At 40.1% G+C, this 13780-nt stretch overlaps 1 protein-coding gene and 2 pseudogenes across 2 annotated transcripts; all 3 read left to right on the forward strand.

Annotated features, from left to right (window-relative positions):
- Window positions 1-2225: 2225 nt before the first annotated feature.
- Window positions 2226-4032, forward strand: LOC103655048 (CRS2-associated factor 1, chloroplastic-like; annotated as a pseudogene).
- A 3364-nt stretch (window positions 4033-7396) lies between these two features.
- On the forward strand, window positions 7397-8345 carry z1C1_4 (alpha zein). Its single transcript, NM_001111588.2, has one exon. The coding sequence runs from the start codon at window positions 7443-7445 to the stop codon at window positions 8241-8243; it is 801 nt and encodes a 266-aa protein (NP_001105058.1). The 5' UTR covers window positions 7397-7442; the 3' UTR covers window positions 8244-8345.
- A 4237-nt stretch (window positions 8346-12582) lies between these two features.
- On the forward strand, window positions 12583-13531 carry z1C1_5 (alpha zein pseudogene; annotated as a pseudogene). Its single transcript, NR_152177.1, has one exon. The product of NR_152177.1 is annotated as an alpha zein pseudogene (transcript).
- Window positions 13532-13780: the final 249 nt, after the last annotated feature.

A 13780-nucleotide genomic window follows, 5' to 3' on the forward strand; every position in this document is an offset into this window, starting at 1 on the left:
TATATATATATATATATATATATATATATATATATATAGTTTATCTATTTGGAGCCCTGGGCTTCCAAAAAAACAAGGAAGCCCTGATCCAAAAAGTCTATTCCGGTTCAGTGCAACCACAACCGGCCAACCCAACCACAATCCCCCACGCTTGCGCGTACATTTCATTTTTTCCATCAATTCAGCCGAAACCGCCACCTTAAATTAGGATATATTATTTTCCCCCAAAACAAACCCTAACCGGTCGGCCCAATTCTCACGCGCTCGCCACAGATCTAGCCCTGCCTACAGCGCTCTCGCTGCTGCACGTCCCGTTCACGTCGTCGTCCGCCCCTGGCCCTTGCCTCACCGACTCGTGGCCGTCGGCAGCTCCACGTGGGACACGGCCACGCCTGACGCCTCCACCTCCACGACTCAGCTGACGGCTCCTCTCCATGGGACGGTGCATGACGACGCCATGGCGGTTCACCGGCTCCAACCTTCCCCCTCCGGCCTACAGTCCTCCACCGTCCGGTCGCCAGTGGTCCTCCATGGGCCATGGCTGACGGGTGCACGCACCGGTATTCATCCCTTGCTGCTCTATTCCCAATGCTCTAGCTCGTGTACTAGTTGTGCAGCCTGTCGCCTAGCCCTGCTCCGGCGTGAAGTCCTGATGCTTCTAGTTGTTTTTGTCTTAAATAAAGATGCTAGTATGCATGTGGCTATGTGAGGTCTATTGCATCCGATTTAGTGCTGCACATTTAAGTAATCTTGATGATTGATTCAAGCAATTTTTTACTTGGCCTTTATATTCTAGATTATTGTAACCGGTTGAAACTAAGAGATACATGATGATTTTCTAAATCATAAATATATTTATATTGCATAATCTTCTACCTAAGGCCTTAGTGCCTATCCTTAACAAATATTTTTTTATACTTGATTCTACTGTGTAGGTATGACAGGTCGTTCAACGAGCACCTCATTATCCAGAGTCTCACAATTTAAATTGTTTGATTTCTAAAGTCCAATTATATTTCTAGTCAGCAATCACATATTAACTACACAAGCAAAGTGCAGAGATATATTATGTTCCTTTTTGAAACAAGTTATTTCTTACAATACCATTTTCATTGTGTTCTTTTCATTGTATTTTTCCTTCATCTATCATGTCACGTTGTGGTTGTGGACCTGGCTAGCTTCAATCATGCTTTTCCTTTTTCAGTTTCGCCTTTTCCAGTGGTAATACTTGACAGAGAAATCCTGAACCAAGCGCAAACCTTCTGCAAGACCTGGTAACTTATTTTAGGGGCTAGAAATAGGCGACGACAGTTCAGGCCTTGTTTTTTACACCAATCCAACCCTGGATTAGCAATGATTTTTATGCAGCTCTTGTTTGTTACGACTACTCATGGCACCATTTATGCATACATCTGAACTATTTATGCTGTTGATATGTTTCTAGTGTGGCAATGATTTTTTTACATATAGATGCTTACCAAAAGTTCAAAATCTTTCCGGTCGGTAGCAGTAGAAGCAGCACACCCAATTTGTCATACACTCTGTAATTTTTATTTCCTAAATATGTCTTTTTATGCTAATTTGAATACGCTATTACGCCCAATTACTAGATCGCGCGTATGCTCCATTTTGTAAACACGTAGACCACCAAATTGTACATTTTTTATGTTCTTTTTATGCTTTTATTCTGAGTTGAATTGGTCCTCACATGATCATGCATCAATACCCAATGGTTCAGACTCATCTAATGCTTCTGCTTCCTTACATGAACATGCATTAGCACATCAGTCATCTAGCGCTACTTACTATAACAAGCACACATTATCCACCGATATGATTCTTATTCCTGCTAATTTTAATGTGTTATTATGCTCAATTATCAGATCTCGTGTACGCTCCGCATTGTAAACACGTAGACCAATTCTCCTACATTGTTTTTGTTCTTCCTTTTATGCTTTTACGATGATTTGAATTGGTCCTTTTCAGAACAATGCACCCCCAGTACGTAGTCCACTCTAGAGCAGTATACGACAGATACGCCCAGTACCTCCAGTAAGTATATGCTCTTTATTTTTGTGATCTACTGCCCAAGTATCCAGAAGGCAAACTAGATTTTGATGTCTGCATATTAAAATTGCCGATATCAAATAAATCGTCCATGAGTTGTCCTAGAGTTTCTAGTGTGAAGGATATGCATTGAATCAGTTTTATATGTTTTCGGAATGATGGACAAGGTACAACATGATAGGAGAATTTTTTTACACCCTAGTTATCTTGTTTTAATTCACCCTTTTTGCGCTCCAATTATTTTGGTGAATCTTAGCATAGAACTTGACCTTATATTATTTTGTATGTTTGGTTTGCATGGGATATATTTATGAACATTGATATCGTTTTTATGCTTACTGACAGAATGCATATGGCCTGAAAATGGAGAATTGAGGTATAAAATATCGGCTCTTCACTGTCATATGCATTCATTAGCTTTTTGGTGATTGGCTCAATTTAATGGTTGGTGCACTCATGCAATTTTGAACTAAAACAACAACTTGTTTGCACTATCCATGCATATTGATATTGCTATTGTAGCAACTGCTATAAATAACTGTGGCACCATTTATGCATACACTCCACTATATATGTGTTTTGATTTGTTATGATCAGAAATTCCATTATTAACGACTGAATTTTGGTGTGCTGATGCTATAACCTGTGACATCCAGCTATTTTCTTGATTTGTTACATCTTTTTGTCAATCTTAATCTTATTTTATTTGATTTATTGCATCATCCATTTGAATATAGACATAAAAACCAAGAGCTAAAATGAATACTATTTCCAGTTCTAGGCGGCATTATAAATTCTATTTTTTTCTTATAATGATGTGAATCTTGATGGTTTAATACTATTGTTTTAGGACAATTATTATGGTTTCATACTATTTCCAGTTCTTTAGTCATGGATTTTTTTTCAGAAGTTGATGAACTCTACCTTCGCAGGATCTAGTTCCTTGAATCTTACTGTCTTTTGAGTTTGAGCATATACTGATGTGGAGAGGAAGTGATTGGAAATCATCTCTTCCTCCATTAGAAAATAGTTATGAAGTGACAAAGGTGCAAGAAAGTTTTAGTGGCAAAGAATCTAATGAAAAGGTTACACATTCAGGAAATGTTCTGATCCAGATTTAGTTGGTCAGTGTTGCAACATCTCACAAGAACTGGAACTTGGATGAAGGTCAAGAAAAATTTAAAGATTCCACTGACAGTGATATGGTACTGAATTCTGCAAAGGATGTTCCTGCATTGTTCCATTCTACAGGTATATCTAGAACTGAACCCTCAGCAGACATTGCATTGGAATATTCCCCATTAAATCCAGTATGTGATATTATGGATCCATCCCTGAACTGCCGAAGTATCCCAACAAACAAATGTGAAAGTAGAGCTCTGGTAGAGAAGTCAGAACATTGTCCGAATGATTATAATTTGGAAATGAAGGGGAAAAGAAACGATGGTACAAAATGTACAGTTGTTCTAAATAGCGGTTCTAAAGTAGAGGGATTGTTATGTCTTTTGGAGCAAGCCATTCACAGTGGCAGGGCACTTGTTCTGAGTGAAGATGAACTTGCTGATTCAGATCTGGTCTATGAAAAGTCTGTTGCTTTTAGAAAGTCAATTCTGCGAAGACTGGTTTTTGAGAATACTCGAAGGAAGTCCAGTGCCAGGAGAAATGTGCCAGACAATCATGCAAGAACTAAAACACATATTATAGCAAATAAAATGTTGAGCAGTCCTGTTGAAAATAAATTTATCGTTAATGGAGGATCTGCAATGCAGACAATTGACCATGGACAAGAGTGTCTTTCTGGTGTTGTTCATCAAGGTACCTTAAGAGTAGATGAACTAGCAAAGTTACTAGCTTGAGAGGTGATTGCTCTTTTATCAACCACATAGACCAGTATCAACATCCTTTGAAACATATGCAAGATTTGCATGAACTCTGAATTTGGTTAAAACAAGTCTCAGGTCTGTTGCGTCGTGGCGAGTCCTTTTTAACCTTGAAATATTGAACTATAATCATGTGCGATGTACAAACAACCTTCCGAATACATATTCTCTGATTTGTCTGTTGTCACCATAATTGGCCACTGATAAATAACCCTTCTGTTTTATGTGACAAAAAATGGTCCACACGATGCGTTTTACGTTCAAAAACTTCTACGCGACATGCACGGAAACTAACGCTAAACATGCGTGATTTAAACGTCGTAATTCGTTACGAAACAGATCAACGATTTATGCTAAAATTCACACCCATTTACGCTATTTTGGATCATATTTTACGCAAAAATCCGCCCGAGCCAGAACCCGCGCATGATCCGACGCGCGCGATTTTTACGCCGTAATTTTTGGGCCACATTCGTCGTTATGAAACTAAGTTACGATTTACGCTAAAATTTTTACCCATTTACGTTGTTTTGGTTAACGTTTTACGCAAAAATCCATCCAAGCCAGAACCCGCGCATGATCGGACGCGCGCAATTTTTACGCCGTAATTTTTGGGCCCTATTCGTCGTTACAAAACAGATCTATGATTTACGCTAAAATTCATAACCATTTACGCTGTTTTGGTTCACGTTTTACGCAAAAATTCGCCCAATCCAGATTCCGCGCACGATCGGAAGCGCGCGATTTTTACACCGTAATATTTGGGCCCATTCGTTGTTATGAAATAGATCTACGATTTACGCTAAAATTCGTACTCATTTACGCTGGTTTGGTTCACGTTTTACGCTAAAATCTGCCTGAGACAGAACCGTGCACGATCGGATGCACGCCTACCTGCGCGTAGGTATACCTGGCTGGGGCTTCTCGGTACTAATGGAAGCCCTGGGCTTCCATTAGCTCGTGTATATATATATATATATATATATATATATATATATATATATATATATATATATATATATATATATATATATATATATATATATATATATATATATATATATATATATATATATATATATCAAACTTCATTAGATTTGTATATTTATCACCTAAATTGCAAATGTATAGTGTCGTTCCTTCTATGTATGGACTAAATGGTGAATTACATACTTCTTTAACATATTTAATTGAGGTTTTCTTGGCCCTGTTCAAATGTTTTTAAACAGCCTACAATACAGCGTTGACCTTTGTTTACCATTTAAATGCTGTTCAAACAGGTTAGATATAACGGTGGTTGCGACTGAATGCCGAGGCATGCATTTCTACAAGGTGGTTTATTAACTAGGGTCCACTCCTTCATATGTACCCACATATATACAAGGTGGTTTTTTAACGATAGGAATAACTACACCTGGGAGTAGGAAAAATGCACCATATATATATGTCAAACTTCAACTATATATTAGAACCATTTGAGACTTTCTGATTGGTGTCCTTCGCAAATATAACCTCATGGTATGGCTTATATGACAGAACATCCATTAGATGTGTGTGAAAGAGAGGACGCTACACCTGCTGAGTGAGGATGCTGATTGAATTGCTGCTGCATATATATTGGTTTCGATGAATTGCCATAAGCGGATATGTGGCCCATGCACTCCTGTTGCACCATTCATGTGTCCATCTGATAAACCATATGCAGATGAGTTGTCCAGCATGTCTGAATGTATTCCAGAATTATTGTGGCCTATGCTGAATCTGATTGCAATTTTGGTTGCTAGAAAATTGGATCTGGATCCGGAGCTGAATCCTGGAGTTGGGATCCTGTTGATTACTGAATCTGGAGCTGCACATTCTGTTGATTACTGAATCCTGGAGTTGGGATCATGTCTCATGTGAGCTGAACCAACTGAACCCGGCCCATCGTAGATTGTACGTTATTTGTGGTAGATTTTGTGGAATGCCAGAATTTAAATGCTGGTAGCCATTGGACCTGTGTGGAGGAATTAAGAGTGGGTTACTATAAAAACAAAATGTTATTCTTTTACAATTTTTTGTTAATACACATGGCTCTGTTCCTGATGCAGCATTTCCTATATATAGACTTGATGAAACATTTCCTGATGAAGCTTTCTTTTTCTTAACAGGTCAGTGGAGGTGACGTTTAGTACGAAATGAGGACACATGTCACTTATCTGCTGCGAATACTGCCGTCGGACAAAAAAACTTATAACTTTTTGTGCAATCAGCAATTACTAATATGCTGCTCGCGATGAATGATGTGTGTATGCTACTTTTGGACCTGTGGTATCTAAGGCTGCCAACCATAATGTTTTGGCAAACACAAATCCGTGTGGCTAAACAAAAATCTTGATGCATGTTGTATGATCCAGCTAACATCAATGCCGCTTTATTGTAAATGTTTATGTTTTTACTATATGACTTACTATATGTGTTGATTATATTGCAAATATTTTTATCTCCTCCCATTCTCGGCGCCTCCTGTTCTAGTTTGTACATAATGAAGGGTAGACTCACAGCATAGCTGGTGCAAGGGAAAAAATGTTGCATAAAATATGTCATTTCCATTTTTTGAGGAAACATGTCAACATTGACATTTGCTGAAGTTAGGTATACATCTATTTGAATCAACAGTTACAGTTCAACATATACTCCTTCCGCTCTAGCTTGTTGCGTGTCCTACTTTTTTTCTAAATCACTTTTCTCTAAATTGACATACTCCCTAGAAAATCTATCCAAATTTTGAAGATCAAATTTGTTCCATTGAATTATTCATGACATCTATCTTGGTATTGCTTTTTAATAATCAGAATATATTTTGATCTCAACAAAAGTTATACACGATTCTTTTTAGACAATACTAAAGCAAATTGTAATCAAGAACACTTGAGGTTCGCACCAATTGCCACATTTAGATATAAGCATTCTAATTTTGGTCATCCTATGTGTGTGCATTCATCTAAGCATTCTAGGATTTCAATTAGTCTATATCTTGTAGTATTTGTTCCTTCATTGTCAATTCACTTCTCATCTAACTACTATGATTGTTTAACCAGTAGAACATAACTACGACAATATCCATTTATAAAGACTTTGATAGCAAACTTTACATATTCATATCATGTTAAGGTTGTCACATGTGTAAAGGTGAAGAGATCATGCATGTCATTCCACGTAGATGAAAAAATTCCTATATAAAAATGACACCTTTTCTTGTAGGTAGTGGAAAGTACCTTTCCAGCAAAGATCATATATATAATCCGATAAAGCTGAAAACTAAATGTCGAAATCGAGTAGATGCCATATCATCTATACCTTATCTCTTGTTTGGAAAAAAGACAAAACCAAAAAATATTTATGAGGTCTCACTTGTATAAATAGCTCCCAAATCAGTAGTTAATCCATCACCTATAATATTTTGAGCATTCAGAAACACACCAAGCGAAGCACATTAGCAACAACCTAACAACAATGGCTACCAAGATATTATCCCTCCTTGCGCTTCTTGCGCTTTTTGCGAGCGCAACAAATGCGTTCATTATTCCACAATGCTCACTTGCTCCAAGTTCCATTATTACACAGTTCCTCCCACCAGTTACTTCAATGGGCTTCGAACACCCAGCTGTGCAAGCCTATAGGCTACAACAAGCAATTGCGGCGAGCGTCTTACAACAACCAATTTCCCAGTTGCAACAACAATCCTTGGCACATCTAACAATACAAACCATCGCAACGCAACAGCAACAACAATTCCTACCAGCACTGAGCCACCTAGCCATGGTGAACCCTGCCGCCTACTTGCAACAGCAGTTGCTTGCATCAAACCCACTTGCTCTGGCAAACGTAGTTGCAAACCAGCCACAACAACAGCTGCAACAGTTTCTGCCAGCGCTCAGTCAACTAGCCATGGTGAACCCTGCCGCCTACCTACAACAGCAACAACTGCTTTCATCTAGCCCGCTCGCTGTGGCCAATGCACCTACATACCTGCAACAACAATTGTTGCAACAGATTGTACCAGCTCTGACTCAGCTAGTTGTGGCAAACCCTGCTGCCTACTTGCAACAGCTGCTTCCATTCAACCAACTGACTATGTCGAACTCTGCTGCGTACCTACAACAGCGACAACAGTTACTTAATCCACTAGCAGTGGCTAACCCATTGGTCGCTGCCTTCCTACAGCAGCAACAATTGCTGCCATACAACCAGTTCTCTTTGATAAACCCTGTCTTGTCGAGGCAGCAACCCATCGTTGGAGGTGCCATCTTTTAGATTACATATGAGATGTACTCGATAATGGTGCCCTCATTCCGGCATGTGTTTCCTAGAAATAATCAATATATTGATTGAGATTTATCTCAATATATTTCTGAACTATGTTCATCATATAAATAATTGAAAACATCAAATCGTAATTATAAACTCATGCTTGGTCAATACATAGACAATGCGATATTACTTCAACATCCCAATGATGTCCTAGCCCAACCTCTTGAATGTTACTGTTTTAATGTGTGAGGGTATATTTATAAGATAGACGTGACTACTCGCGCTTTTTTTAGTACATACATATATGGTATGTTGATTTGATTAGTGATGGACACATGCTTTGACCATGAATATTCAAATGAGGTGTATTTGCACGAAGCAAAACATAATATAAGTTTAGGAGTAGACTTATAACTGTGTCCAAACATGCTCACACAAATTCATACCACATTATAATTTTTTGGTAAATATTCCACACGTATTTTTTACAAGAACCCAAATTTTGCAGATAAATGCAGCATTGTAGACATGTATAATTCTTTGAAGCCCCTGAACTTAACAGCACCAAGGTCATTAAATCAACTGGACCCTATGAGTAACAATTTCAATATTGCAAACACCAAATTATAGAACTTATTGGCTGAAAAATTATGAGCAATGTGAAGTTTAAATTATTATACCATAAATATATCAAAGAATTTTTTTTGAGGAACGTAAAAATTGCATGGAATGGGCTGCCCAACGTGCTAGCTCACTTCTATGCTAGGTATCATTACCAAAGATGGGAATGTTGCTAATGAACGCCAAACCCACTCATATAATATTTATATTTGGGTTGTTTAGTTGTAAAAGTGAAGACCCAAGATAAAAGTACCAATTGTTCAATGACATTCGATTATTTTGTTCGGGGAGCACTTGGTGCGTCATTTGGACTCATATCTTAGTCCAATAGATTGCATTTTCCTTCAATGTGTAGAATCCGACAAAGTGCATGTTCTAAAATTGTAAATCTAACTAAATTAGAAAGCTTGTTACTAATTTGATGGTTTATTAGGTGTACCTCATAAAACTAGAACCAACATAGCCTGCACTCACGTGTCATAGAAAATAGGAGTATCCAAGCACAATTTATGTGAGCATCCATCACACAAATTATATATAGACTGATATAATTAATTCCTTCAAAAATAAAAAAGGAAAAAATAAAGTGTTTTTTTGATATTGCAGGATATCTCCTTTAACTAATGAGGAGTACTAAAAAGATGTTGCACTTTTGGGTGGCGAGAATTCCTCAATCATAACTTTGACATAATTTTAATCCGGATCACATATATCATCATATCTTAATTATTAAATTAATATGTGTCGGAGAGGGAATTCTCCGGCCGGGTGGCGGAATGCACCCGCCCTAAATCCTAAGATGAGGAAGGGGCTTAAGTGTTTTGCCTGTCTTGCTAAGCGATCACCGAGCACACGAACACGCGAGGATTTAGAGTGGTTCGGGCCGCCAGAGCGTAATACCCTACTCCACTGTGTGTTGGATTGCTGTGGAAGCTTGAGAGCTGAGAGTCTGAGTCCTTTGTCTGTGTTGCGTGCCCTCCCTTTTATAGCTCAAGGGGGGCATGTACAAGGACACTGAACCCCGACATGTGGGCCTAGGGACATAACAGATGGAATACTCGGAGCAACTAATATCAGTCACCTTGTGCAATCATCCTGTGCCCCGATATCCGCCGCTAGAGTAGCATTGGCGTGCAGCAGAAGGTTCCCCGGCATCGTACAAGTCATGATGGCCATCGCACGCGCGCTGCGGTATGGGCGTACTGCCCACTGTCTGATTGGACAGGCACGTCGCCTGTAGAGTGGTCTGGTCGTCGCCTGTCATCAGAGTGGACGGGGCACATTAAATGCCGAGACGGCACATCGCCTGTCAGCAGGGCGGACAGGCGGCGCGTCCTCTCCGCAATAAATGTAGAGATCACGTGGCTCAAAGGCCTTACGTCAGGCTCCACCCGCCGGCTTACGTCACGAGCAATAGGCCGCGTGGCAGCATTAGGTCCTCGCCTGAGCGGGGAGCGGAAGTACACCAGGCAAGACCCTGACAAGTGTCTACGCCGGACCCCTGTACGTCCTTGACTTAGGCCAGGGTATTCTTCATCCCGGGATCTTGCTGTGGGTGGCTTGGACCTCACTTAGAGGGGTCCAGGTCCCATCCAAGGGAACATGGAGGTCCTGGGTCGTACCCGGAGGTCCGAGTCATGTATGCTGGGGTCCGACACTTTCCCATGGGGGTCCGGATTCACTGACGATATCACGGTATGTGTTACCTTCTCTGGTCACTTGGCGGCCCCGGAGTCGCCCACGTGGTGGGGTCGGGCGTTGTTTACCGTGCGTCTAGAGATAGACGTGCGGGTACCGCGCCTTCATACTATAGTAAGGGGTACTCCTGTTCCAGGGTATCGACAATATGGTTCCATCATCGTATTATTAATTCAATCTAATATAACCATCAGATCTTAATTATTAAATTAATCTGGAGTGTACATTAGATTATCAAACCAAATCAACCCGACATAACCATCAAATGTTCCGCTATGCACCTTAAGCGCATGGTCTAGGGATTAATCATCCGGAATAACCATCCGATCTTCTAGTAAGCATAGTAAGTGTATGGTTCACGACTTCATCATCCAGAATAACCATCAGATTTTCCGGTGTGCACTGAAAGCAAATGATCCGCGGTTTTGGTAGGTGAAACGTTGTTAGGTGAATGCGGATGTTGGCTGTTGTTGCACGTGCGAACTGTTGTGTGGAAGCTGCTGGGTCCTCCTCTATTGTGCGTGGCTTGTGGCGGGCTTGGACTACTCTCATGGCTTCGGCGCTTGGAACTGCTCGTCTGTCCGGTCCTGCGTGCATCTCTCTCTCCTGGCTGGAGGTGTGGTGGCCTGGCGGCTTCTCTGTGTTTTTCTTTTTATGATGACTTCTCGTGTTGGCTAGGGTTGGCGTTAGGGGCTCGGTCAGTTATGCTCCCTCAGCTTTTATAGGCAGCGCACCATAGCAGGCAGAGCAGAGATAAAGATTCCAATTGCATCCATCTACAAACAAGGCTCTCGGCGGAAGGGATAAAAGCATGCATCGCAATTACTGCTGCTCTGCTGCAACCTTGGCTCTCGTCAATTGGATGACCAAAAGATGCCAACGTCTAAGATCTTTTCTTTGTGCAGCTGCCTGTTTGTCACCAACACAAAATTGTAGGTGCCTGTTTGTCACCAATTATCCTCTACCACAAAGAACTACAATAGTGATGGAGGATCCGATCCAGCACAGATCCACTATAATGCATAGTGGGTGATGCATGCCTAATGGTGGTTGTTTAGTGTTAGTTTGGGCATGTTGGAACTAAGCAATTGTCGATGCCATACACTAGAAGTGAAGAATGTTGTTAGCGTTAGGAGTAGAGGTGTCAATGGGGACCGATACCCGTTAAGCCATGGAGAATTTCTCTATTAGATTTAGGGTATGGGAAGATTTTAATTTCCATTTGCTGAAGTTAGGTATACATCTATTTGAATCAACAGTTACAGTTCAACAGAAACTCCTTCCGCTATAGTTTGTTGCATGTCCTACCTTTTTCCTAAACTATTTTCCCTAAATTGACATACTCTCTAGAAAATCTATCCAAATTTTGAAGATCAAATCTGTTCCATTGAACTATTCATGACATATATCTTGGTATTGCTTTTTGTCATCAGAATATATTTTGAACTCAGTAAAAGTTATACACGATTTTTTTAGACAATACTAAAGCAAGTTGTAATCAAGAACACTTGAGGTGTGCGCCAATTGCCACATTTAGATATAATCATTATAATTTTGGTCATCCTATATGTGTGCATTCATCTATGCATTCTAGGATTTCAATTAGTCTCAATCTTGTAGTATTTGTTCCTTCATTGTCAAATCACTTCTCATCTAACTACTATGCTTTTTTAACCATCAGAACGTAACTCCAACAGTATCCATTTATAAAGGTTTTGATAGCAAACTTTACATATTCATATCATGTTAAGGTTGTCACATGTGTAAAGGTGAAGAGATCATGCATGTCATTCCACGTAGATGAAAAGAATTCCTATATAAAATGACACCTTTTCTTGTAGGTAGTGGAAAGTATCTTTCCAGCAAAGACCATATAATCCAATAAAGTTGATAACTAAATGTCGAAATAGAGTAGATGCCATATCATTTATACCTTATCTGTTGTTTGGAAAAAAAGACTAAATCCAAAATATATATGACATCTCACTTGTATAAATAGCTCCCAAATCAGCAGTTAACCATCACCCATAATATTTTGAACATTTAGAAACACACACCTAGCGAAGCGCACTAGCAACGACCTAACAACAATGGCTACCAAGATATTAGCCCTTCTTGCGCTTCTTGCCCTTTTTGTGAGCGCAACAAATGCGTTCATTATTTCACAATGCTCACTTGCTCCTAGTGCCATTATTCCACAATTCCTCCCACCAGTTACTTCAATGGGCTTCGAACACCCAGCTGTGCATGCCTACAGGCTACAACAAGCGCTTGCGGCGAGCGTCTTACAACAACCAATTGCCCAATTACAGCAACAATCCTTGGCACATCTAACAATACAAACCATCGCAACGCAACAGCAACAACAGTTCCTACCAGCACTGAGCCACCTAGCCATGGTGAACCCTGCCGCCTACTTGCAACAGCAACTGCTTGCATCCAACCCACTTGCTCTGGCAAACGTAGTTGCACACCAGCAACAACAACAGCTGCAACAGTTTCTGCCAGCGCTCAGTCAACTAGCCATGGTGAACCCTGCCGCCTACCTACAACAGCAACAACTGCTTTCATCTACCCCGCTCGTTCTGGCCAATGCACCTACATACCTGCAACAACAATTGTTGCAATAGAATCTACCAGCTCTGACTCAGCTAGCTATGGCAAACCCTGCTGCCTACTTGCAACAGCTGCTTCCATTCAACCAACTGATTGTGTCGAACTCTGTTGCGTACCTACAACAACGACAATAGTTACTTAATCCACTAGCAGTGGCTACCCCATTGGTCGCTGCCTTCCTACAGCAGCAACAATTGCTGCCATACAACCAGTTCTCTTTGATGAACCCTGTCTTGTCGAGGCAGCAACCCATCGTTGGAGGTGCCATCTTTTAGATTACATATGAGATGTACTTGATAATGGCGCCCTCATACCGGCATGTGTTTCCTAGAAATAATCAATATATTCATTGAGATTTATCTCGATATATTTCTGAACTATGTTCATTATATAAATAATTGAAAACATCAAATCATAATTATAAACTCATGCTTGGTCAATACATAGACAATGCGATATTACTTCAACATCCCAATGATGTCCTAGCCCAACCTCTTGAATGTTACTGTTTTAATGCGTGAGGGTATATTTATAAGATACACGTCACTATTTGCGCTTTTTTTAGTACATACATATTTTGTATGTTGATATGATATAGTTATGGA

The sequence above is a fragment of the Zea mays genome, chromosome 4 (assembly GCF_902167145.1).
Source record: "Zea mays cultivar B73 chromosome 4, Zm-B73-REFERENCE-NAM-5.0, whole genome shotgun sequence".
Lineage (NCBI taxonomy): Eukaryota > Viridiplantae > Streptophyta > Magnoliopsida > Poales > Poaceae > Zea > Zea mays.